Below are 23,851 nucleotides of genomic sequence, written 5' to 3'. Positions count from 1 at the left end.
TTTTACAAAAAAACATGTTTACAAAAATTAGAAGCTACTTTTAATAAAATATTTTTAATATTTAATTACATAAGGTGTTCAAAATTATCTCTTAACACATTTATGTACGCCTAAAAACGATCATTGAATGAGCTACTTACTCTACGGAGCATTTGTAAATTAACACATCGAAATACACTTTGTATTCTATTTTTCATCTCATCCCTTGTTGTTGGAGGTATTTTATAAACTTCATTATTAACGTAACCCCAAAAAAAATCAGTCCAGTTTATTAAATTCTGGTGATTTGGGTGGCCACGCTACTGGTCCATTGAAAAATGAAAATATCTCGAAAACTAATAAATTTAGACATAGGGAATGTTACCTAAAAATTAAAGTACGGTGGTGGTACTTTTCAATAGTGATATAAAATACAGGGTGTTCTATTTAAAATTACTGAGAAAATAATGTACTTGCGTTTTGACTCACCCTGTATTTGATATAAAGAAAATTATCAATATCGACCATTCTTGAAAATTTTGACAATGCGTTAAAAAATATGGCATTAATAAACCGTTGTTGTTTTGCTCATTTATGTTTATACAGGGTGTTGAACTTGTTACGATTTTCATATAAAATTGGTTATAACTTTGGAAATACCCTGTATAACAAAACAAACCTTTATATTTTTGTGATGGAAAAGTTAACAGAATTTCGAATTTAAAATAAAATATAGGGTGTTTCATTTAAAAAAAACATAACTTTGGTCTCCCACTGTGTTATCGAGTACCCTGTAACATTCTAACTAATTTTGTAATGTGAAGCTCAAAGGTGGCTAAAATTTTTGTTATTAACTTTTATTGCTATCTATTACTATAGCGGAGCTATTGAGCTTTACCCTACTAATCAATCACCCTGTATTTTCGAAATGTACCTCTAATATACTGTAATCATTAAACGACTCTCATCAATCCCTGTGAATTTATTATTTTCCACTATCTTCCTCTTCTTCAAGTGCTATCTCCGCGACGAAGGTTGGCAACCATATAGCTATTCGAACTTTAGAGACGGCTGCTCTGAAAAGTTCATTTGATGTAAATCCATACCATTCTCTGCGTCTCCCTATGCTCATTTTTCCTTGAATCTTTCCCTGCGTAATCAATTGGAGCAAGTTGTATCTCTCTCCACGTTTAATATGTCCGAGATGTTCTAATTTTTTATTGTTTTGATGGTATTTAAGATTTCCTTTCTTTATTCATCTTTCTCAGAACCTGTTTTTTTGTGATGTGTTTTTTCCACGATATTTTCAGAATTCTTCTGTACACCCACAGGTCGAATGATTCCAGTTTTTTTACTGATGCTACGTTTCATAAGCTACAACTCTGCTTCTACTGGATCTACATACTTCATATACAGTATGTCCCTGTAAGTTGTATCCATATGGAAAACTTTTTTATTATTAATTTTACGAAAAAAACTTATTCTTTATAAAAAGTTCGCATGGTCCAAAGCCCAAGACTCGACCATCAGATATCAAATTTTATAAATATTGTACGAGGTATGTCAAAAAGTTTGAATTTCACTAAAGAGTAAAGTAGCTTTATTTTTCACAATATTGAAAATTGCTATTATAAAAAGTTGTTTGGAATTAAAAACTATATTATAATATGCAATTACATCCTTCTAACTGAAAAATTTTTTTTTTTTTGAAAAATTATGGATAACATTATTTTTAGTTATTTCAATTCTAATAACTCTTTTATTATTAATTTTACGAAAAAAAGTGATTCCTAATAAAGAGTTCTGGATGGTCTAAAACCTAAAATACTACCATCTTATATCAAATTTTATCAATTTTATACGAGGTATGTCAAAAAAAATTTAGTTAAAAAGTACCTTTATAGTTCAGAATATTTCAATTAGAAGAATGTAATTACATACTGAAACATAGTTTTTAATTCGAAATAACTTTTCATAATAACAATTTTCGCTATTGTGAAATATAAACGAATTTTACTCTTGAGCGAAATTCCTATTTTCTGACATACCTCGTATAGAATTGATAAAATTTGACATAAGATGGTTGTATTTTAGGTTTTAGACCAGTACCAGCGCTAGAGTATAAGGCACCCGCCTGCAAAAGAAGCAAAGGCGCCCTTCGGTGTCTTTTAAATTAGTATTTTGTATAGCACCGACAGAAAAAAGATCATTTTGGCGCCCCCCAAACAGGGGCGCCCTTGCAGACCCGTTATCGCCTGCCCTGTTTTAGACCATCCAGAACTCTTTATTAAAAATCACTTTTTTTCGTAAAATTAATAATTAAAGAGTTATCAGAATTGAAATAACTGAAAATAATGTTAGTTATCCATAATTTTTCAAAAAAAAAAAATTTTTTCAATTAGAAGTATGTAATTGCATACTTAAATATAGTTTTTAATTCCAAACAACTTTTGATAATAGCAATTTTCAATATTGTGAGAAATAAAGCTACTTTAATCTTGAGTGAAATTCAAACTTTTTGACATACTTCGTATATTATTCAAAAAATTTGATATTTGATGGTTAAATCTTAGGTTTTGGACCATGCAGAGCTTTTTATGAAGAATAACTTTTTGTCTTAAAATTAATAATAAAAAAGTTTTCCATATGGGTACAACTTACAGGGACATACACAATTTTTTGCATCTTTTATGAGCTATATTTTTGCTATGGATAATTTTTCAACAAAATACTTATGTTTTGTGTTATTTGCGAAAAACCGTCTAAAAACGTGTTTTTTTTTTGTTGAAAAATAAAAATATTCACTCGGAAATCACTCAAAAAGTATTAACTTATACAGGGTGTTTGGTAAAGAATGGGCCACAGCTTAATCTTAGATTCCTGGGGTTAAAATAAATCGATTTAAGCTAACTTACCTTAGTACAAAAGTGGATAATACCCGAAATACAAGGTGTTAAACTTTTATTTGATTTATTTTTGAATATTTCCTGACAGGAATGGGATAACAATTTGGTAAGCGGGAGTTTTTTGAGATGAGAAATCTAAATTCGCCGCCAAAAATTATGTATTAACCATAGGGGCGCCACCTACATCTTTCAGCGCTCATTTAATACGTTCAATTTTTTTATCCCCCACTCTACATACTTTTTGAATCAAGACTTTTATTCTGTTAATATTTTTACTTAAAAATGGCATACTACATTCATCTCGCTAAACTTAAGTGTTTTCGAGATAAACGCATTTTAAATCTGCGATAAAACATAATTTTTTGCATATCATTGCAGTTACAACCGAGAAATAAACTTGAAACCATAATAACTGTGCCAGTTCTCATATGTATGGTATTGCATCGCAAATTCCATTTTAAAAGAAAGGGCCGAGCCAGGTAAGATGAAGAAAAATGCCCCCAACTGGATTCGAATTCCATATAGGTCACTATTTAGCACATATAGAGAAACTCACTTTCTGAAATTTTTAGCCCCCTAGGTGGTCAGGTGACCCACCTAGAGCCTAATTCGGCTTTTTATGTTTTTATTTTTTATCTCAGCCGCATTGAAACTTTAAATAAAAAAGTTGTAGGTTTCAAAAAGTTCTGTCTGAAAATTTTTTTTTAATTTTTGGCGGGAAATTTGAATTTTAGAACGGTTTTAAAATTTTAAATGAATGTAAAAAATTAACTAAGATATTCGTTCTAGCGAAAAAAATATTTAACGTGTATTTTTACATAATGTTTCACTCTGAACTTTTCCAGATTTTTAAAATTGGTGCAACATTCTTTTAAAAATGAAAACCGCATTTTTTCGCTTTTTGATACAATTTTATGCAGGGTGTTTCAAAAAGGTAACACCGTCACTAGAATAGGTAAAAAACTGAAAAATAATTGGAGATTGCTTAATAAAAATTTTTTGAAACGCCATCCATTATCACGATACAGGGCGTTAAAGAAAACAAAATTTTACACATTTTTTACGATTTTGCCGAAACTACTGGCAACATTGTAATACAATTTGGCGGATGTTAAGAGGTAGTAATTGTGCATTTTTAGATATACAACTAAACATTTTTTATTATCATTGGCGCGCATACGTGTAATGGTCTGCATTTTTAAAGAAAAAATTATAGTACGCCACTGACATATATCAAATTAACAATCATTTTTAAATTCCTCGTCCAATTTATGACAAAAAATCTATCTTACCTTTTTTTCATACAACGCGCCGTTTTCATGCAAACAATAAAACATTTTAACGCTTCCAAAATATTCGAATCAAGTTTTCATATGGATGTAAGTTTTATCGATTCCTATTCTATTTTATTCATACATGCCAACGTGCCTTAGTAGTATGATGTTGGTCTTATTAAATTATTACACAGTTGGTCTCATTAAATTATTAAATTATTACACAGAACTAAGGGCTGGGGTCATGGAGACCCATAAGCCCATTTACAAGATAAATGAAATAGTACCTACATTACAAAAATTAGTTTCGCAAATAAACTATAGACTAATAGATTGCGCACAACACTGATCAGTTTACAAACAGATAACTGTCTAGTTGGTTTTTGAAAACATTTATAGGTGGAGAATTAATAATTTCCGTTGGGAGACTGTTCCATATATTAAAAACTCGATTACACAGAAAATGTTGGCGCCTTATCGATGAAAAGGGTGCCTTCTTCACTTTCAAACTATGTCCACGTAGTCTGCTGTGATCATCTAAAATAAACAAGTGTTGCAAATCTCCATATCCATACTTTAAAATTCGGAAGGTGATAATTAAGTCACCACGGAGTCGACGAACTTCAAAAGTTGGTAACCCTGCTAAAGAAAGTCTTTTTTGGTAATCAATCTGGCCTTCTTCGTTTGAAAGATAGTCAGGTGGCCTTCTTTGGGATATTTTCGAGAAGAGTTCTATCGCGCACTAATTCTGGGCAACAAACCGTTCCACAGGACTCCAGTAGGGGTCGGACATAAGTTTTATACAAACGAATAGAACCCGAAAATAAAATTTTTGTAAAAGTCTTACTAAGTAGGTATAACTTACTATTCGCTTTTTTAGTAACATTTGAAATATGCTCCGACCAACTCAAATTTTCAGTAGTTGTTAAACAAAGGTCACTATAAATATGATTCCACGGTATCCAGTAAATGCCCGTCTATCGAGTATGACAAACGAGGGTTATTTTTTCCCAAATGTAAAACCACACACTTATCTCTATTTAGAGGTAACATCTAATCCGAACACCACTTGAAGATCGAATCTAAGTCACTTTGTAAGTCTTGCCCATCGAAGAGTGGGTCAGCAAATATTTTTGTATCGTCTGCGTAGAAAGCTTTCTTAGATTTGATATGAGATTCAAGATCCCTGGCATACAACACAAATAGTAGTGGACCCAAAACAGATCCTTGTGGAACACCACTTAAAACCGGTTTTTTAGATGACAGCGACTTGCCAACTCTAACACAAAACTTCCGATTTGTTAAAAAATCATTAATCCACTCAAGGAGTTGTCCGCAAATGTCAAAATGTTCTAGTTTATACATCAATTTTCTTCTTGGTACTCGATCAAATGCTTTCGCAAAGTCTAAATATCTAACATCCACAGGTCGTTTTTTATCTAATGCTGCTGTCCATTCATTAACACACCACAGTAAATTAGTCATGGTTGATCTACTTTTCACGAAGTAAAAATTCTGAAAGACACTCTGTGATTATTGATTCCATAATTTTACAAATAATAGGTGTAAGGCTTATTGGTCTGTAATTATTGGGATCTAACTTATTTCCATTTTTAAATATAGGTGTCACCGAAGCACTTTTCCAAATTGAAGGCAAAGAGTTTGCATTAAAAGATGAACGCATCATTAGTGATAGTGGAACAGAGAGGACATCTGAACATTTTTTTTAAATAATGTTGAAATTTTATCGGGCCCTGGAGATGAGTTGTTTTTTAACTTGTCAATATGGCGCTAAGTGATTTCATGAAATGGCGCATACATATATTAATTTGAGTGGCAATGGTATTTAAAAATTCTTCTATTCGTCTGTAAGTCCTACGAAGTTTTTTAATCGTGCATTTTGTCGTTTTTCAGTATTCGAGCTTTCTTAAATTCATATACACACATGTCCAAAAGTTTGGAATACGTACAAATAATATACCTACGCCTATGATGGTTTCAAAACTGTTGTTGATATTCATTTTAGAGCGTTTTTCATGAAAATGATAAAAACTTTGAATTGAGCCGTTTAAAAATGCCTAGAAACGTGATATCTCACTTTGACAGATCTAGAGTAATTGCTTTGTTACAACAGGGCTTTAGTCAAAGTGATTTCGCGAATATTGTTGATGTTACTCAGAGTGCTGTATCTAAAATTAAAAAAAATCCAAGAGACAAATGACGTCAAGGATCGTCCCAAAAGTGGTAGAAGTCGATGTACAACAGCAGCATAAGATCGGCAGATAACATTGATAGCTCGAAGAAATTGTCTGGAATCCACAAGTTATATATCCAGAGAAATTTCTAGGCTGCAAGGACTGAATATTTCACGGCAAACAATAACACGCCGACTAAATGCGGTAAATTTGTATCGTAGAAGACCCTTACATGTTCGTAAACTAACCTACCAACACAAAATAGGTTGCAATGGGCTAGAGAAATGGTGCAACATGGTCCTAACTGGAATAACGTGATGTTCTCTGATGAGTCAAAAATTGGCTTGGTATCTGATTCGCGAAGAACACTGGTTTGGAGGGCCCCAGGACGACAAGCCGGACTAGAAACAACCCAACCGCTTGTCCCGTTTGAAGGTGGCAGTATTATGTTTTGGGGTGGTATTATAAGTGGTACACGGGCGCCACTGCTGGTTCTGGAGAGAAGTGTCACTGGTGCTGTGTACATCGAGGAAGTTTTAAATCCTGTCGTACGTCTATTCCGAGGGGCAGTAGGTGATGAATTTGTTTTTATGCATAACAACGCACCTCCTCATCGAACAGCAGCAGTACAAAATTTTCTGGAAGAAGAAGGAATATCTACATTACAGTGGCCCTCGAATTCCCCCGATATGAACGTTATTGAACATGCTTGGGAAATTCTCAAAACACGCATCAAAAAGCGAAACAATCCCACTATTACACTTCGCGAACTAAAATATGCTGCTTGTGAAGAATGGGAAAGAATTCCGCAAGCCCAGCTCGACCAGTTAATCGGTAGCATGCCAAATCGCCTACAGGCATGCATACAGGCCAATGGAGGAAATACTAATTATTATTAGTTTTATTGAAAATTATTTTTTCTTTACTAATTTATTTTTAAATGTAAGTTGTACTTTCTAAGTTTTACTCCAAGAGAGTAAATAATTATTTTGTATATCGTTTATCAGGTTTTGAGATTTATTTAATATTGTTTAGTAGTAACAAAATGATGTTTAACTATTCAGAAAAGTTTGTATGTAAAAATCAATAAAAAGACGAAATATTCCAATATTCCAAACTTTTGGACATATGTGTAGATTCATATATAGAAATATAAGTAGTATGGACAGATCCATACTATCACATCTTTAAGAGTTTGTTGATGTCTCTATTATTTATTTTTTTATGGAAATTAGTGTCTTCTTATATGCTTGTCATTATTAATTGGCATTCCATGGCATATATTTCTTACTTTTAAATATTTTTCATGTTTGGTTACACCTTGTTGACTTTGTGGACTCTTCTAATAAGCAAGAATTGTGTTATTTACTCATATTGATAAGATGTTTACTTAGCTGCCTCTTTTTCATATTTCATGTAAAAATATATGTGCACTTGTTAACAAAATAAAACATTTTTACCAGAAGACGTTAACTAAAACATCAAAAATTTGAAACAAAAATCACACAGTTTTTTATTACCAAAAGTACAATACGTATATAGAATAAACCATTGATGAAGAGTTCCTTTTTGTTTGACGTATTATCAAAGTCTAAGGAACAATCATCCACTTAATCTCAAAGAGAACAGCCTACGTTTTGTAAGTGCACAAATATCGCAATAAAAACAAATAGTTTGGATTGAGAGGGCCAAAGGCAACGTAATTTTCAATAGAAAATGTCCATGCGGTAACTCACCTGATGCCAGAGTTTCAAAATCCATATTGACCGCAAAAAGACAGTTTTTTCACAGAGAAGTCCCCCGCCCCGGCACTTATACCTCGATGATGACGAGCATCGGCTTTACTGGACCTTAGTTTAAATAATCCACTACATACTCTTGTTGTATTGTACCACTGTAACAATCTTATTGTTTGAGCGCCGTAAACATCCGAGTGTTATATTTGTTCTATTTCAATTGTCCAGCCAATAATTTTTAACATTTTTCGAAGGGATACTAGGCGAATGGTTTTTTACTATGTAGATACTACTCTTTTGATGATAAAGAGGCGATTGTACTAACTGGGGAGCTCATATTTTTAATTTACATGCCTACGGGAGCTTTACATACATCTACACGCAGAAAAATACAATATACTCGTTCAATATCAATTACTATCTGCGATTTTTGTGCAAACTATTTTAGTTAGGTGAATTGGGAAGATAATAAAACAAATACGTTTTCCACCTACTTCTATCCAAAGTATACATTTCCTGACCTCGTTGTAGGGAGCAAAGTCCTACTTTTCCTCCCTAGGGAGACAAAGTATTTTGACTCCCTAGGGAGTAAAAGTAAAAGTGACGTCATGGTATTTCATCGATCAAATATAACTTATTGACGCCCTGTACAATACCTATTTTCTATTACGTAAGTACCTATACATTTGAACGTTTATTTATAGAACAACCTGTATTTTGCAGAATGGTAAAAAACAGTATATTGTTATTTTGATCTAACAATGTTTACATTAATAATTTGACTTATATTTGACAGTTGACAGTTATACGGTACCTACTTGTTAGTTTTAGTTCTCTAATAAATTTTGTTAGTTAGTTACATAAATAAATTATTTAAAACTGAAAAAATGACTTAATTGAGGGAGGTGGACAAACCATGTGTATAACATGGGAGTAAAGTGCCTTTTCCTCCCTTGAATGATTACTGCCCTCCGCTACGCGTCGGGTAGTAAACTGCATTCTCGGGAGGAAAAGTAGCACTTTGCTCCCTTGTTATACAAATACCTATTTTAAAATTTTATTTTATTCTACTTATTTCCCTTTATAATCAATTTTGCTTGTTTATTGGAGGACTGATACCTCTGTGGAAGGTTGTTACTCCAATTTAGCGGGGGCCATATTTTTGCAGATGCGCCCTGGACTAGTAGTGTAGTTTACATCCGAGATCCAGAATTTAACTTTATCTGCATTTGTCGCCACTTTTACGTTATCGTTGCGATTTATACTTAGTTTCTAAATTCTTTGATTTATTTTAAAGTGTACGGTATTTGATCTGTTAATTAATGCACATTTCTAATGGGGTACGGGTAGGGGAGCAAAGAATGCGAAATGTGCAGTCACTCTAGCGTTATAGGGACCTATTGGGTTGTGAAGAGTAGGTCCTAAAACCAAAAAAAAAGTTAAGTAAAGTTTTCCATTTTAGTGGGCGCTTGCCATTTTTAATTTAATTTTCCATTTCCAACAATCGTTTTTTCCGATTATAACGCCATCTATCCATAATTCAAAAAAATGTTTCGAATAAAAGTTACTTATTTTCACGTAAGGAATCCAAATATGCGATAAAAATGGGGGCTCCCATTTAAGATTTTAAAGTAACCCCCCACCTCACCTCCGTGGGGGGTCATGTTTTGTGCCATTCGATAGATTTTTCAAAAATATTGAATAAGTGTATTTTACAGTTTTTCGATCTGTTGTTCATTTCGCAAAACATCGCGGGATTCGTATTTAAAATATTAAATTTACCCCCCACCCCTCTCCGTAAGAAGTCGTGTTGGGTATCATTCGATAGATTTTTAAAAAATATTAAGCACTTGCTTTTTAGTTTTTCGATCTGTCATGAATTTCGCGAAATATTCCCTTTTTTTTTGTGAAACTTTGGCACTCACCCATTTCCTTACGCCCGGCTCAAATCGTCAGATTTTTGAAACATACACTATTTTGCATGTACTTAACTTACCTTATCTTAATCTGACAATTTCGACTTTTTTTAAGGATAGATTTTTTTTCGGGCCCCCTTTAACGAACTCCCTTGTGTTAAGAGCCAATATATGGTATAGGTACATCTGCAGGGTACCAGGTTTCTCCCATATGATAATCTGACGCGCTCGAGTAACTGAAAAAATCCCCGCTTGGGCTCCCCTACCATAAAATATTAAAAGTTTTTATTTTTATGGTAAATCCGAATTTAGTTAAAATAATTCACTGCTTATTTACCACAGTAAAAAGAAAACTAATTCACATTTTAGTTCAACTATAATTATTATTTATATTAAATTTTCAACAATTTTTCACGCAAGGTCCATCCTTTCTCTGTCTGATATATCCTGGTTTACAAACACAACCTGGATTGCACACGGCTGGACAAATGTTACATGATGGTGGATTTCTACGTTCGCAGGTTTCTTCCTCACAACAAGATTTGCATTGTACAAATTCTGCATTCGGACCACAAGGACCTAAAAATATAAATGATTGATATATAAATGATCTGCCTTAGTAATAAAATTAATGACCTAAAATTAATAAAATACTTTAAGCAACCATTTCACTTTTCACATATTTTTTGAATATTTTTTAATGTTTAATTAAAGCTTATGGTTCATTTGCAACAGAACCATTCCAACCTACTACCATTCCTGATAAATAGTGCCTATACGTGCACCTGATGTATAATGAGGTTCAACCACGAATTACACCAATATTATTAAGAACCTCTTTAGCAAATTTTGCAAAAATACAAATATTGTGCTGGACAGATCACGATATAAGAATGCCTAACCACAGAACACCTAGTAGAACGCTTAGCGGAACTGTAGTGGGACGTCGGCCAGACCTAGGAAGAGGTGAATAGACTAAGTGAGATCCAATGTTAAAGAGATATTAAGGGTCGATAACTGGAGGAGTGCAATCAGCACAAAGATGCTTAGAGGCGGATGCAGAGGGAGGCCACGGCCAGACTTGGGATGTATCGCCATGGGATAGAGATATGTGCACTTGTCCACGACACTTACGTTTGATTTATCTATTATAAGCTTTGTCAGTGGCAAATTGATTCCAGCACATGAATCATTTTGAAAATTCAAATATAATTAAACATTTATGTATGCAGTAGGTCATGAGGATGGCTTTAGAAGGATGGACCGGTGAAGTAACAGTAGCTGGTAGGAAAATCTCCAATTTAAAATTTGCTGATGATACTACACTTATAGCAGCAAATAAGCAATAAATGTTTGATTTCCTCCGAAGAGTTGAGTACGAAAGCAATAAAGTTGGCCTGAAAATCAATAAAGCTTAGACAAAAATAATGGTGATCGAAAGATTCGACACTATTCAACTAACTAACATGATACAGGAATACCAGATAGTAAACACCTTTGTCTATCTCGGGTATAGTACAATTGACGATGATAACTGTGAAGCAGAAATTCGGAGACGTATCAGTATGGCAAAAAATGCGATGAGTCGCCTAACTAAAGTTTGGACACACAGATCTATCTCTCAAAATATCAAGATGTAACTGATGAATTAGCTTGTATTCTCAATATTTTTATACGGGGCAGAGACTTGGACCTTTCGCGCATGCGAGAGCCAAAAAATTAATGCATTTGAGATGTGGTGCTGGAGAAGAATGCTGCGCATATCTTGGACAGCTCATAGGACAAACGTTTCCATTCTAAACCAACTCGAAATTAAAAGGCTGTCCACAATTTTCCTACAACGAATTTTGCAATTCTTCGGTCACGTGGTTCACAGAGGTGACAATAGTTTGGTGAGATTAATTAAACGTTCCGGGGAGAAGATCAAGAGGACGATCACCAACTGATTGTCCGATCAAATTAAGAATTCAGCTGAAAACTCATTCTTCGAAGCTCTTAGAGCAGCTGAAGATAGAGACCATGATCCTTAGTAATGGGGAAACCACAAGAGATATATGCACTAGGTACACCAAACCTTTAGGTATGTAAGTAAATGTTATGAGAATTAAATTTGGTATAAAATAATGATAAATGTGGCTTGAGAACATCTTCTTCTTCTTCAAACTATGTTCGTCCACTGCTGGACATAGGCCTCTTCTACTTGCTTCCATCGATTTCTACTACATATTGGCAATTCTCATCCACTGCTTGCCCGCGACTTGTGAGATATCAAATGACCACCTCGTCTGCGGTCTGCCTACTCCTCGCCTGTTCTCTCTTGGTCTCTAGTTTGTTAATCTTGGTGTCCATTTTTCGGGATTATCTCCGGCAACATGCCCGACCCATTGCCACTTGAGCCTTTCTATACGTTGTGCGGCATCAGTAATCTTTGTTTTTTTCACGAATATATTATATGATATTAGAGGAGAGATAATTAGCAATACATAATTCGGTGAGAAGATACTGAAAAAAGCTGGATTGGACGATACAGATTTACGAATATTTACAAACATATACTGGCATCAATGCAGCATCAAGTGGCAAGAATAAATGTTGAACAAGAACTTTCGGGAGGAATAAATGTAAAAAGAGGAGTGAGACAAGATTGATACTACTCTATAACTTGTATTTAGCAGAAATATTGAAGAAAAACTTAACGGAGAAAAAGAATAACCATTTTCAGTTTCGTTGCAAAACGAAAATACAGCCGCATCATATTCTAGTCCAATCAGAGAGCGCAGCAAGCACCTCTACCGGTTTCGACACTTATTAGTCTCCCATCAGGAGGCACATATGCTGCTCTCTCGGATTCAACCAAAACAAACCCGGCGTGCAGTCACGGATCGCAACGAACGAAATGGCATAGATGCCCTAGAGGCAACTGCTAGCAAAATACTAAGTTTTCAATCCAATGGCATATAAAACAACATAATGCTATTCTACATCCCACCAGACTGAAAACAATGGAAACCTTCTCTGGTTACACCTCCGAGGTTTCTAAAATTTGCAAGCCGTAACGGATGCTGAGACTAAGCAAGATGAGGGAATTTTACAATTTATAATTCACGTCCCATCTCCTCAGCGCGGTAAAGTTCCAACGAGACTGGTTTCCTTCGTACCCCAATCAGAGTAAACATGTAAATCAAAAATGAATAACCATTTTCAATTTCGTTGCAAAACGAAAATACAGCCGCATCATATTTAAGTCCAATCAGAGAGCGCAGCAAGCACCTCTGCCGGTTTCGAAACTTATTAGTCTCTCATCAGGAGGCACATATGCTGCTCTCTCCGACCCAACCAAAACAAACCCGACGTGCAATCACGGATCGCAACGAACGAAATGGCATAGATACCCTAGCGGTAACTGCTAGCAAGAGAGTAAGTTTTCAATCCAATGGCATATAAAATAATATAATGCTAGTCTACATCCCACCAGACTGAAAACAATGGGAACCTTCTCTGGTTACACATCCGAGGCTTCTACAATTTGCAAGCCATAACGGATGCTGAGACTAAGGACTATAAATTGTAAAATTCCCTCATTTTCCTTAGTATGGCTAATTGCGGATGTGACTTCCAAAGTCTAAAGAACAAAATAAAACAAATCTGTGATCAGTATGGATTGAAACTCTCAACGTTAAAAAACTAAATGTTTGATAGCGAATGGCGAATACTAAAAGAAGTAGGCGTACCCAAACACCTTATTTCGCTTATAACTATACGAACTATTCGCTTATACGAACACACTACTGGATCAGTTAAAGTGCTTGACACACTTTCAAACGAATTTCATCCAGAACGAGGTGTCAGACAGGGATGTATACTATCTCCACAATTATTCAATATACATATATGGAGAGCATATTATGAGAAGAGCACTTGAAGGATGGGAAAAAGGCATCTCAATAAATGGTCATAAAATAAACAACCTACGTTTCGCAGATGACACAGCACACAGCCCTTCTTGAAAATAGTCAAGAAGAGCTGATTGATCTTATAAGACTGGTTGAAAACGAAAGTCAAATATTTGGTCTGCAATTAAACATATCAAAGACAAAGATCATGATAGTGGACAGACTACATAACAATCATACACACAAAACCACAATTGATCGGTTTGAGGTTGTGAGCTCATACTTATATCTGGTATCATTAATCACAAACACAGGTCACTACAGGAAGAAATAAAACGTAGATGTGATCTAGCAAAAGTCGCCACAACAAAAATGACCACAATATGGACGGACTGTCAAATTTCAAAAGCGTTAAAGATGAGGTTGATCAACTGCTTAATATTTCCAATACTGACCTACGAATGTGAATCGTGGACCTTGACAAATTCGAAAAGAAAAAGATAGACGCCACTGAAATGTTCTGTTGGAGACGAATGCTACGAATTCCTTGGACCGACCATAGAACAAATAATTCAATTTTAAGAGAGCTAAAAGTTAGCCAACGACTCTCCAGTAAAGTCCATCTCCAACAATTAAAATACTTTGGACATGTTATGAGAGCAAACACAGAAAACATGGAAAGACTCATTATCCAGGGAAAGGTGGAAGGCCGAAGATCACGAGGAAGATCCCCAACAAGATGGATCGATCAAATTACGGGAATATGCAAAAGGTATATGCATGAGTTAAAAGAAATGACCAGGGACAGAGATCTTTGGAGACGGACAATACACGACATCACGTCGACCACTACACTCCCTCCGGAGGGTCAGGATTGAAGAGAGAGAGAGCTAAATAAAAATGACCCTCTTTAATGTCTCTCTGAATTAGAGAGTAGCAGCTAGTAATCAAAACACCAAAACAAAAAATATATAAATTAAAAGAATAGCTGGAATTGTATCTACATGAATAAACCGACTATTACTATAATAATTGTAAGTTTATTCATGTAGACTTTGGACTTTAGGTGGCCCAAAAGGAAAAAGTCTAGAGATGTGATGTCACAGGATATAGACGGCCAAATCACTGGCCCGAAGCGTTAAATAAGTTGCTCACCGAATCGTACTCTCAGTAACGTCATGATTTCACGGGCTGTATGGCAAGTGGCGCCATCTTGTTGGAGCCAAATGTCGTTGAGATCATGAGCTTTAATTTCAGGTACCAAATAGCCCGTTATCATGGTGCGATAAAGGTCTCAATTCACAGTAACATTCTGGCCGGCCTCTGTTTTAAAAAAAATATCGACTAAAGATTCCACCAGCCCATAAACCACACCAAACAGTTGATTTATTATTGAGGATTATTGAGGAATTGGAGGCCAATATGACTCGATTCATTTCTCAATTACCAATCAAGAACATCACGGTCAACATTTGAAAGAAAGTATCTTTAAGAAGTAATTGTAAAAAATGGTTCTCTTGTATGATAATAAAAATTTTCAAATAAAATTAATTTTTCATTGTTTTTTCTTTTGAAAAAAGTACCTCTAAATGAATCACCCATTAGTAGTAGATTGGACTCTGAAACAACTTGAATCAGCAAAATTATTAGTCCTAGAAGATTTTAGGGATTACTTGTGACTAGACTTAGGCAAATATGCAAATAGCATATTTTGCATATTATGCATAAAATATGCAAAAATGACAAATTTTGCATATTTCTATAAAAGTATGCATAAAGTGCATATAACTTGAAATTTCAGGTGCATAGATATATTCATAAAATAAAATCAACGAAGAGCTTGGAAATCCGAATATATTTTGTTTCCATATTTCTAGATATTTATTGTAATTTTGTCCTTGAATAAGGGTTCCAAAATCTGCTAGTTTATACCTCTAGGTAAAAATTTTTTATTGGGATGGTCAGTTTTAGAAATCAATTATTATGTTGTAAACTTGATACCGGTAACACATGTCCTTGTAATATTATTCTGAATTGCAATTTGAAACTGCCGAAAATAAACGCTGTGTTTTCTCGTACAATAGCCAGTTGCGTGCTTCTAATTTAGGCTCATAGTATTTTTTCTAAGATAAAGAGAAAAAACCAAGAATCTCCTGTAAATATTTGGGGGATCTTCCTGCTTTCATAGTCATATTAGCTTGATATTTTCAAGATTCCTAATTTTAATTGTTATGCAAAGAGTTACCAGGTCCTCTTTGAATTACTTAGTTCAAGTACTAGGTGGGACATTATTAGGAACCATTTAATTTGAAAGCAAAGATTACCGTATAGGTATTTGAAAAATGCCCCAGTTACATCAGTTGATGTGGAAAGAAGTTTTTTCATGTACAAATATATTGTACCTAATCAGAAACCATAAGTTTTTGTTAGAAAAATTTAAACAGCCGTTAATGATTTAGTGTTAGCACAATTCAAAGTAATATCATTTATTTGTTAAAATACTTAAATGGTTAAATACCTAAGCTTAGTTTGTAAAATAAATAAATGTTAATTACTGTAAATTATGACATAATTAAAATATTTTAAATATTTTTGTAAACAAAACGTATACTACAATCTGAGTTATTTATATATACAGTAAAACCTGTCAGTAACGGCCACTAAAAATGAAAGAGTAATTGGCCGATATAGAAAGGTGGCCGGTATTGTCAGTTTTTGTAGTCTACATATAATTGGTTTGGAGAATTTTTAAACTGGCCGTTAGTACAGGTGGCCGGTAACACAGGTTTTACTGTAGGTACTTCTATTTTTTTTATTTTTATATGCATATTTTCTAGATAAACATGCATATTTTTGTGTAAAATGCTGCATATTTATGCGCATATTTCATTTGTTTTTATTTTCATATTTGCCTAAGTCTACTTGTGACTTTTGAAGATAGACTAAATGTATGTAGATAAAGTCCCGAAGAAGATTCAACGAGGAACTAAATAGACTACTTAGATAAATAAGGATACAAAATATTAACAACTGCAACAAAAAAATACAAAATCAAAAATCACGTTTCGTTTTACCGGTCTCCCGCTCCGTTGCCTTCTTTTGAACTTTCCAAATGTAGAAATATGTAAATATCCGACGAGGACGTCTCTTTTTGGTGTACAGAGCAGCTATTTATACTATTTTTCGTTTTACTAACAAAATACATGTAAAACGAATTGAAAATGTATTGAAAATATCAGTATTTTTAACCGCTGAACCTTAACACCATCCATTATAAATATGGTTCAAGAGTTTATACAGTCGAATTTGCTTATTAGAATCCCTGTTATAGGAATATCCCGGTTTATGGAATATAAATTCAAGGTCCAAAACGTTTCCATTTACTCCTTAATAAATTTATCCGTTTATTGTAATATGTTCTAATTAAATAATACCGCTTAATGGAACATTTCTCAGTCCTTCCAATAAATTTTTTGTACAATTTACTAAAAATTTAAATTATGTTCAGTATAATGGTTTGTCGTCAAGGGCCTGTATAACACCTGTAGTGCTGGATTATATTATTAGTGTTTTACAATAAGTAGGTAATAAAGTTTTATTACTTTGGTACGAGTACCAATTCGATCTTTAGCCGACAAATTTATGGATCATAAAGTAATTTTTATTTGTCTACAAAACTCTATGCATATTACCACCCACTTAGTTGCCTGTTATAATTGTTAGAAGCTGTTGTTATTTATAATTCACCCAGAGAGTACCTACTTGTTTGCAAGAAGTGAATCATGGCTTTGTTAAATTCGAAAAGAAAAGATCTGACTTTAACCCGACGCCGACGTGAGGTTGAGTAATGTAACAATCCATTTTTTCCGCCAATACAACTTCGATTCAACCAATAGATTAAGGATGACCACAAGGATTAACAACAAAAAAGCTATAATTGCCAATGATTTCTCAAGAAAAAAATTAGTAATTTTGTTATAATAGATGCATTTTAATAAGAAAATATTTGCATATCTACATATTGCAAACATTTCATATTAATTACTTTTCATATTAATTACTTTTCATATTAATTACTGTATTCAGTCACATACATAATGAAATTTGGTATTTAACCCCTCTGTGTGGCGCAGTGGTAAGAGCGCCTACCTTTGAAACAAAAGGTCGGGAGTTCGAATCCTACCAGGGGCAGGAATTTTTCGTTTATTATAAATTAATGACTGAAAAATACTTTCTGTCCTTGTGGGATCGGTACTCACCGGAGGGACCGCAGACGTTCGGAAACAATTAGCGTCTCTTTGCAAAGATAATGACGTCGACTTTGCAAGGTAACAAGACACTTACTCAACACACACACTACACATTACTCCCCTGACTTAGTGATAAGTTATACAATTACGTGGCTAAAGGTTCTAGTTCTAAACCAAAGCCAGAATCAGAGAGAAAAAAAAATTGGTATTTAATACTTAGATAAGTAGTAGTTACATTACTGTATAATTTACATAAAAAGACCTAAAATCATATAGGTACACATACATATTGATAAGAAAAGGTAAGAAAATCATGAAAATTGGACTGCACGGGTTTTAGGTGTGAACTATTTAATGAAAATATTTTGGTCTCTTTGATACTTCTGGTTATACCGGAAGTTGATTGTAACTTCGTTTTTTAAATGGGACACCCTGTATATTTTTGCATTTTTGGATTCTCCTTGATTTCTTCTTCTTTAAAATATAAGATTTTGCGATATAAAAGGGCGGTTTAAAAGATAATTACGTTTTCTTATTAATTTCGTAGCAATATTCACACCCTGTAGAATTGTTGAAGTTTGACATAATAAACTTTAGTTATGTTCAAATGATTTTCAATATATTCTACTATTGTTAAGAATTATTGGTATAATTAAATTTTTCATTTTAGTATACAGGGTTGGTGGAAACTCGGAATGAGTATTTTCTGAGTTTTCTTAAATAGAACACCCTGTATTTTAGTATTAAAATGAAATGTTATTTTATGGTACTTTTTAATTTCTTAAGCATTCCCTATACCTAACTACTTTAATTTGCTAGTTATTGGTGATTCCAGCCAAACATTAATTTAAACACAAAATACGTGAAATTTTATTAGGTTGGCCGTGAAAATATTCAATCACAAATAATTTTTCGGAAAGAAATTCATATTAATCTAGACTGATACTTAAAATTGTCAATAGTGGTTGAGCTGTCAAAATACCTACGTAGTTAACATTGTTGGCGCGATTAACAATTAAGCACAAATTAAAGCAGTTAGGTATAGGTAATTCTTAAGGAATAAAAAGTACCATAAAATATCATTTCACTACAATACTAACATATAGGGTGTTCCATTTAAGAAAACTCAGAAAATTCTCATTCCGGGTTTCGACCCACCCTGTATATTACAATTAAAAATCTAGCTATACTAATAATTGTAAAACAATAGTAGAATATATTAAAAATCATTTGAACATAAACAGAGGTTTTGATGTAAAACTACTACAATTCTACAGGGCGTGAAATTTGCTACGAAATGAATAAAAAAACGTAATTATCTTTAAAACTACCCTGTATAATATTACAAAACCTCACATTTTAAGAAAGAAGAAATCAAGGAGAATCTAAAAATTTAAAAATATACAGGATGTCCCTTTTAAAAAAACGTAGTTATAAGCAACTTCCCGTATAACCGGAAGTACCAAATAGATGAAAATATTTTCATTACATAGATCAGTCTTCAAAACCCCTTTATTCCAATTTTCATAATTCAGTTGCCCTTAGTTCTCGAGATATTTCTAATAGGCCCTTTATCTGCCTCATCCTATATACATATACATAGTACGTAAAACTACATATTGGCATAGTATGCAAATATATTATTACGTATATTCGGTTATTTCGACTAGCCACCAATGATCGGTTATTAGAATATCCCGGTTATAAGAATATTTTTGACTGGCACGAAGGCTATTCCAATAAGCGGGTTCGACTGTATATCAAAATGTAAGAAAGGAAGGATAAAAATATAGAATCTACTTACCATCTTGACACTGAACCTGAACAATAGCCACAATCAAAAGAGTAAATATTATTATGTTCTTCATCTTAATGCAGGTGAATTATCTCGTATTGATAACAAGTTAACCCGTCAATTTATATTAAAAAAATGCAATTACATTTTGCACACCAAGTTGTTTGCATAAAAAATTATAATGTAAAATATATTGTATGCATAGCACTGCTTTGTTTGCAGTTTACCTTGAAAACGATTCTCTAGTTTCTGGGAAATAAATCTAAAAGGAGTGTAGATAATAGTATGAGGTGTCTATCAAAGTGACTGGTGTTATTATTAATTATTGTAATTAAAGTAAGTAATAATCTAGACTGGTATTTTATAAAAAACACCAATTTTTTCCAGAAGTTCACTTAATTCTGAAAGTGAGAAAAATGGAATTAATAATAGAGGAGGAATCCTATGCTAAATTTTCAGTTACTCGAGCGTTATGGAGACCTATTGGATTGTGAAGATTACGTCCTAAAACCAAAAAAGCTTAAGTTTTCTATTTTAGTAGAGATTTTCCATTTTTTAAATTTAATTTTCCATTTCCAACAATCGTTTTTTGCTGTTATAGCACCATCTATCCATAATTCGACAAAATGTCTTGAATAAAAGTTACTTATTTTACGTAAGGAATCCAAATCTGCAATAAAAAATGGGGCTTATATTTAAGATTTTAAAGTAACTAACCCCGAACTCACCACCGTGGGGGTCAAATTTGGTGTCACTCGATAGATTTTTCAAAAATATTGAACACGTGTATTTTTCAGTTTTTCGATCTGATGTTCATTCCGCGAAATATCACGGGATTCCTATTTAAAATTTTAAATTTACCCCCACCCCTCTCCGTGGGTGGTCGAGTTTGGTATCATTCGATTGATTTTTAAAAAATATTGAACACCTATTTTTTATTTTTTCGATATGACGTTCAATTCGCGAAATATTCGTTTTTTTTGTAAAACTTTGTGACTAACCCATTTCCTGACGCCCCGCTCAAATCGTCAGATTTTTGAAATTTTTCTGTTCTGCATATACTTAACTCATCTCATGTTAATCTGACGATTTCGAGTTTTTCTAAAGATAGATTTTTTCGGACCCCACTTAACCCACTCCCCTGTATTAAGAGCCAATATAATATGGTAGTGGTACATTTACAGCGTACAAAGTTTTTTCCCATGTGATTTTTTGACACGCTCGAGTAACTGCAAAAATCCCCGCTTGTTCTCCTCTACCATAATCAAAATAATAAAAAAAATTATTAACATTTGTGTGCGTTTGCATTTGTTTGCATTAACATGCAAACACATAGTCGTTCTGGTTTTTTTTATGACATTTTAAGTTCTAAATAAACTTGTGATCTGGAACAAATCACCATTGACGTCATAGTTTTCTTTAAACCGGGAGCAGTCGCGCCGTTAGAAAAACATTTTTTTCCATTTTAGTGATAACTCGATGAAAAATTTTGCAACATAACGTTCCTCACGTAAGTGCTTCGAGAAAGGGTGTAGTGATGCGTAGGCTTTTTTTCATCTTCTTCTTTTTGGAATTTATGGCTTTGGTGAAAATCAATTAGCTTTAATATTTCTAACATAACAAGTAAATAGAAATACTATAAACTAAAAATATGTTCTAAATTCGTATTTAACACGTTGACGGACAGTGCGTCAAATGTATAAGCAAGTGTTGTGACACTATCTTGTATTTTGCAAAGAAGATTAGGGGGTTAAAATGGGGTAGTGAAGCGCAATACATGATGCTGTTTCCAGTTAGCATCTCTAGCCTCTCCTACTCAATTCCTATCCTCACCTCCACGAAGTGTGGCTTAGGCTGCACGGGTGAACCCCGGAGAACCTGAGCAACCCTGCTGGAGATTGGGTAACCAACCCCAGTGGAAGGCAGGGTCAGGGCTGACGAGGAAGGGAGAAATGGTCCTCCGAAAAGGGGGTTTTGCTATGGACCAGCAACCCATACAAGGAAAAAGAAAGACGCTACGAATCGAATACTATTGCCTCGGAATAGACATGAAACACGGATTAGACCCAAGCTACGAAATAAGAACATTCTTTTAGGCACATGGAACGTGCTAAGCTGGTTCAGGCCCGGAATTGCAACACATGCCATAAAACAGCTTCAAAAATATAAGATGGACGTAACAGCGATCCAGGAAATGAGATGGACAGGATCGGGAAGCCTGCAAATGGAAAATTCCCTGGTTTTCTGGTCAGGAGAAGAGGAAAGGCACGAATTTGGATGTGGGTTTGTAGTTAACGGAAAACTCAAGTCTGCCATAATTGATTCCAAACCAATCAACAAGCGCATGTGTTCTCTAAGGCTTAAAGGAAAATGGTTTAACCTAACCCTCTTCTCAACCCACGCACCAACTGAAGAAGCAAATGAAGACGACAAGGAGGAATTTTATGAAATTCTAGAACAACAGTACAGAATGGCACCCAGACACGACGTCAAAATCATACTGGGAGACTTCAATGCCAAACTAGGTAAAGAGGACCATCTTAGAGCGGTGATCGGTACACATAGCTTACACGATAACACCAATGATAACGGATCAAGATTGGCAGAGTTCGCTGTAGCCAACAATATGGTAGTGAAAACTACAGTTCCAAAGGAAAAATATACATAAAGTAACCTGGGTGTCAAATGACGGAATCACACGAAACCAGATAGACCACGTGCTCATCGACGGAAGACACTCTAGCAATATCATCGGAGCACACAGTTTAAGGGGAGCAGAAAGTGACTCTGACCACTTCCTGGTCAGAATAAAAATGAGAACAAGGCTAAACACGAGACATCCAAAGCAACGCCAACAAGGAAACAGATGGGACATTTCAAGGCTCGATCTACCTGATAATGAACGCCAATATCAGTCACTGATCCAAAATAATTTGCAGACAATGGAAGAAGAAGAGACATCAACACCAGTATTGACCATAGACCAGACATTGCAAAATATAACAAACGCCATAGATAGCGCCGCAGCGGAAACGATAGGGAAACAAAAGAATAACAAGAAGAAAAACCAGTGGTTTGACCAGGAGTGCGAACAAAGCTTACAGCAGAAAGCAATCAAGAGGCTGGAGCTACTAACGCGACCTACAGAAGAGAACAGGGAAGACTACAACAGAGTAAGAACTCAAACGAGAAGACTTTTGAGAAGAAAAAAGGAACAGTACCTAGAAGCACGAATACAGCAACTCGAGGAGCAACATAGAACCGGTCAGTCTAGACAGTTTTATAGGGACATAAAAACAATGACGGGCAACACGATCAACAGCCCAAGATTTATAAAAGACGATGCAGGACAATTGCTCACTGACGACGAAGAGATAAGCCGCCAATGGAGAAAGTATTTTGAGCAACTCTTAAATACAGAAAACCCCACAACGACAGGGCAACAAAGACAGTACCAGTTAGCCGAACCTGAAATACCAGCGCCCACACTAGCTGAAGTAAAGTCCGCAATTTCGTCCCTAAAAAACCATAAAGCCCCAGGCCCAGACGGCATACAGGCGGAACTACTAAAAAAAGGGGGGACAAACTACATCTTGAGATATATCATCTTATAAGAGAAGTCTGGGAAAGAGAAGAAATACCGAAACACTGGCATGAAAGCCATATAATACCTATTCACAAGAAGGGAGACAAACAAATATGTCGGAACTATAGAGGAATACCGTTAATTAATACAACATACAAGATTATATCCATAATACTGTTTAGAAGATTAACTCCATACGCAGAGGAAATAATAGGCGACTACCAAAGCGGATTCAGACCGGGAAGGTCGACTATAGACCAGATCTTCGTCCTACGCCAGGTGTTGGAAAAAAACTGGGAATTCAACCGCGATGTACACCAA

At 34.4% G+C, this 23,851-nt stretch overlaps 2 protein-coding genes across 2 annotated transcripts in view; both read right to left on the bottom strand.

The window, feature by feature from the left end:
• The window catches only part of LOC114328761 (sodium/potassium/calcium exchanger 4), a 175,860-nt gene extending 167,611 nt beyond the window's left edge, over nucleotides 1–8,249 (bottom strand). The window contains exon 1 of the mRNA XM_028277722.2: nucleotides 8,091–8,249. Coding sequence (XP_028133523.1) covers nucleotides 8,091–8,115 — 25 coding nt within the window. The 5' untranslated portion in view covers nucleotides 8,116–8,249. The remainder of the gene's footprint in view (nucleotides 1–8,090) is intronic.
• A 2,120-nt stretch (nucleotides 8,250–10,369) lies between these two features.
• Nucleotides 10,370–20,147, bottom strand: LOC126878433 (venom peptide SjAPI-like). The gene is made up of 2 exons (XM_028277720.2): nucleotides 19,954–20,147; nucleotides 10,370–10,585 (listed from the first exon to the last, which is right to left on the bottom strand). Exons 1-2 carry the CDS (start codon nucleotides 20,015–20,017, stop codon nucleotides 10,407–10,409), a joined length of 243 nt encoding a protein of 80 aa, XP_028133521.2. The 5' UTR covers nucleotides 20,018–20,147; the 3' UTR covers nucleotides 10,370–10,406.
• Nucleotides 20,148–23,851: the final 3,704 nt, after the last annotated feature.

This window comes from Diabrotica virgifera, chromosome 1, assembly GCF_917563875.1.
Source record: "Diabrotica virgifera virgifera chromosome 1, PGI_DIABVI_V3a".
In the NCBI taxonomy this organism is placed as follows: Eukaryota; Metazoa; Arthropoda; class Insecta; order Coleoptera; family Chrysomelidae; genus Diabrotica; species Diabrotica virgifera.
Note: the sequence above shows the minus strand (reverse complement) of the source record. Positions and strands in the feature narration are given on the sequence as shown.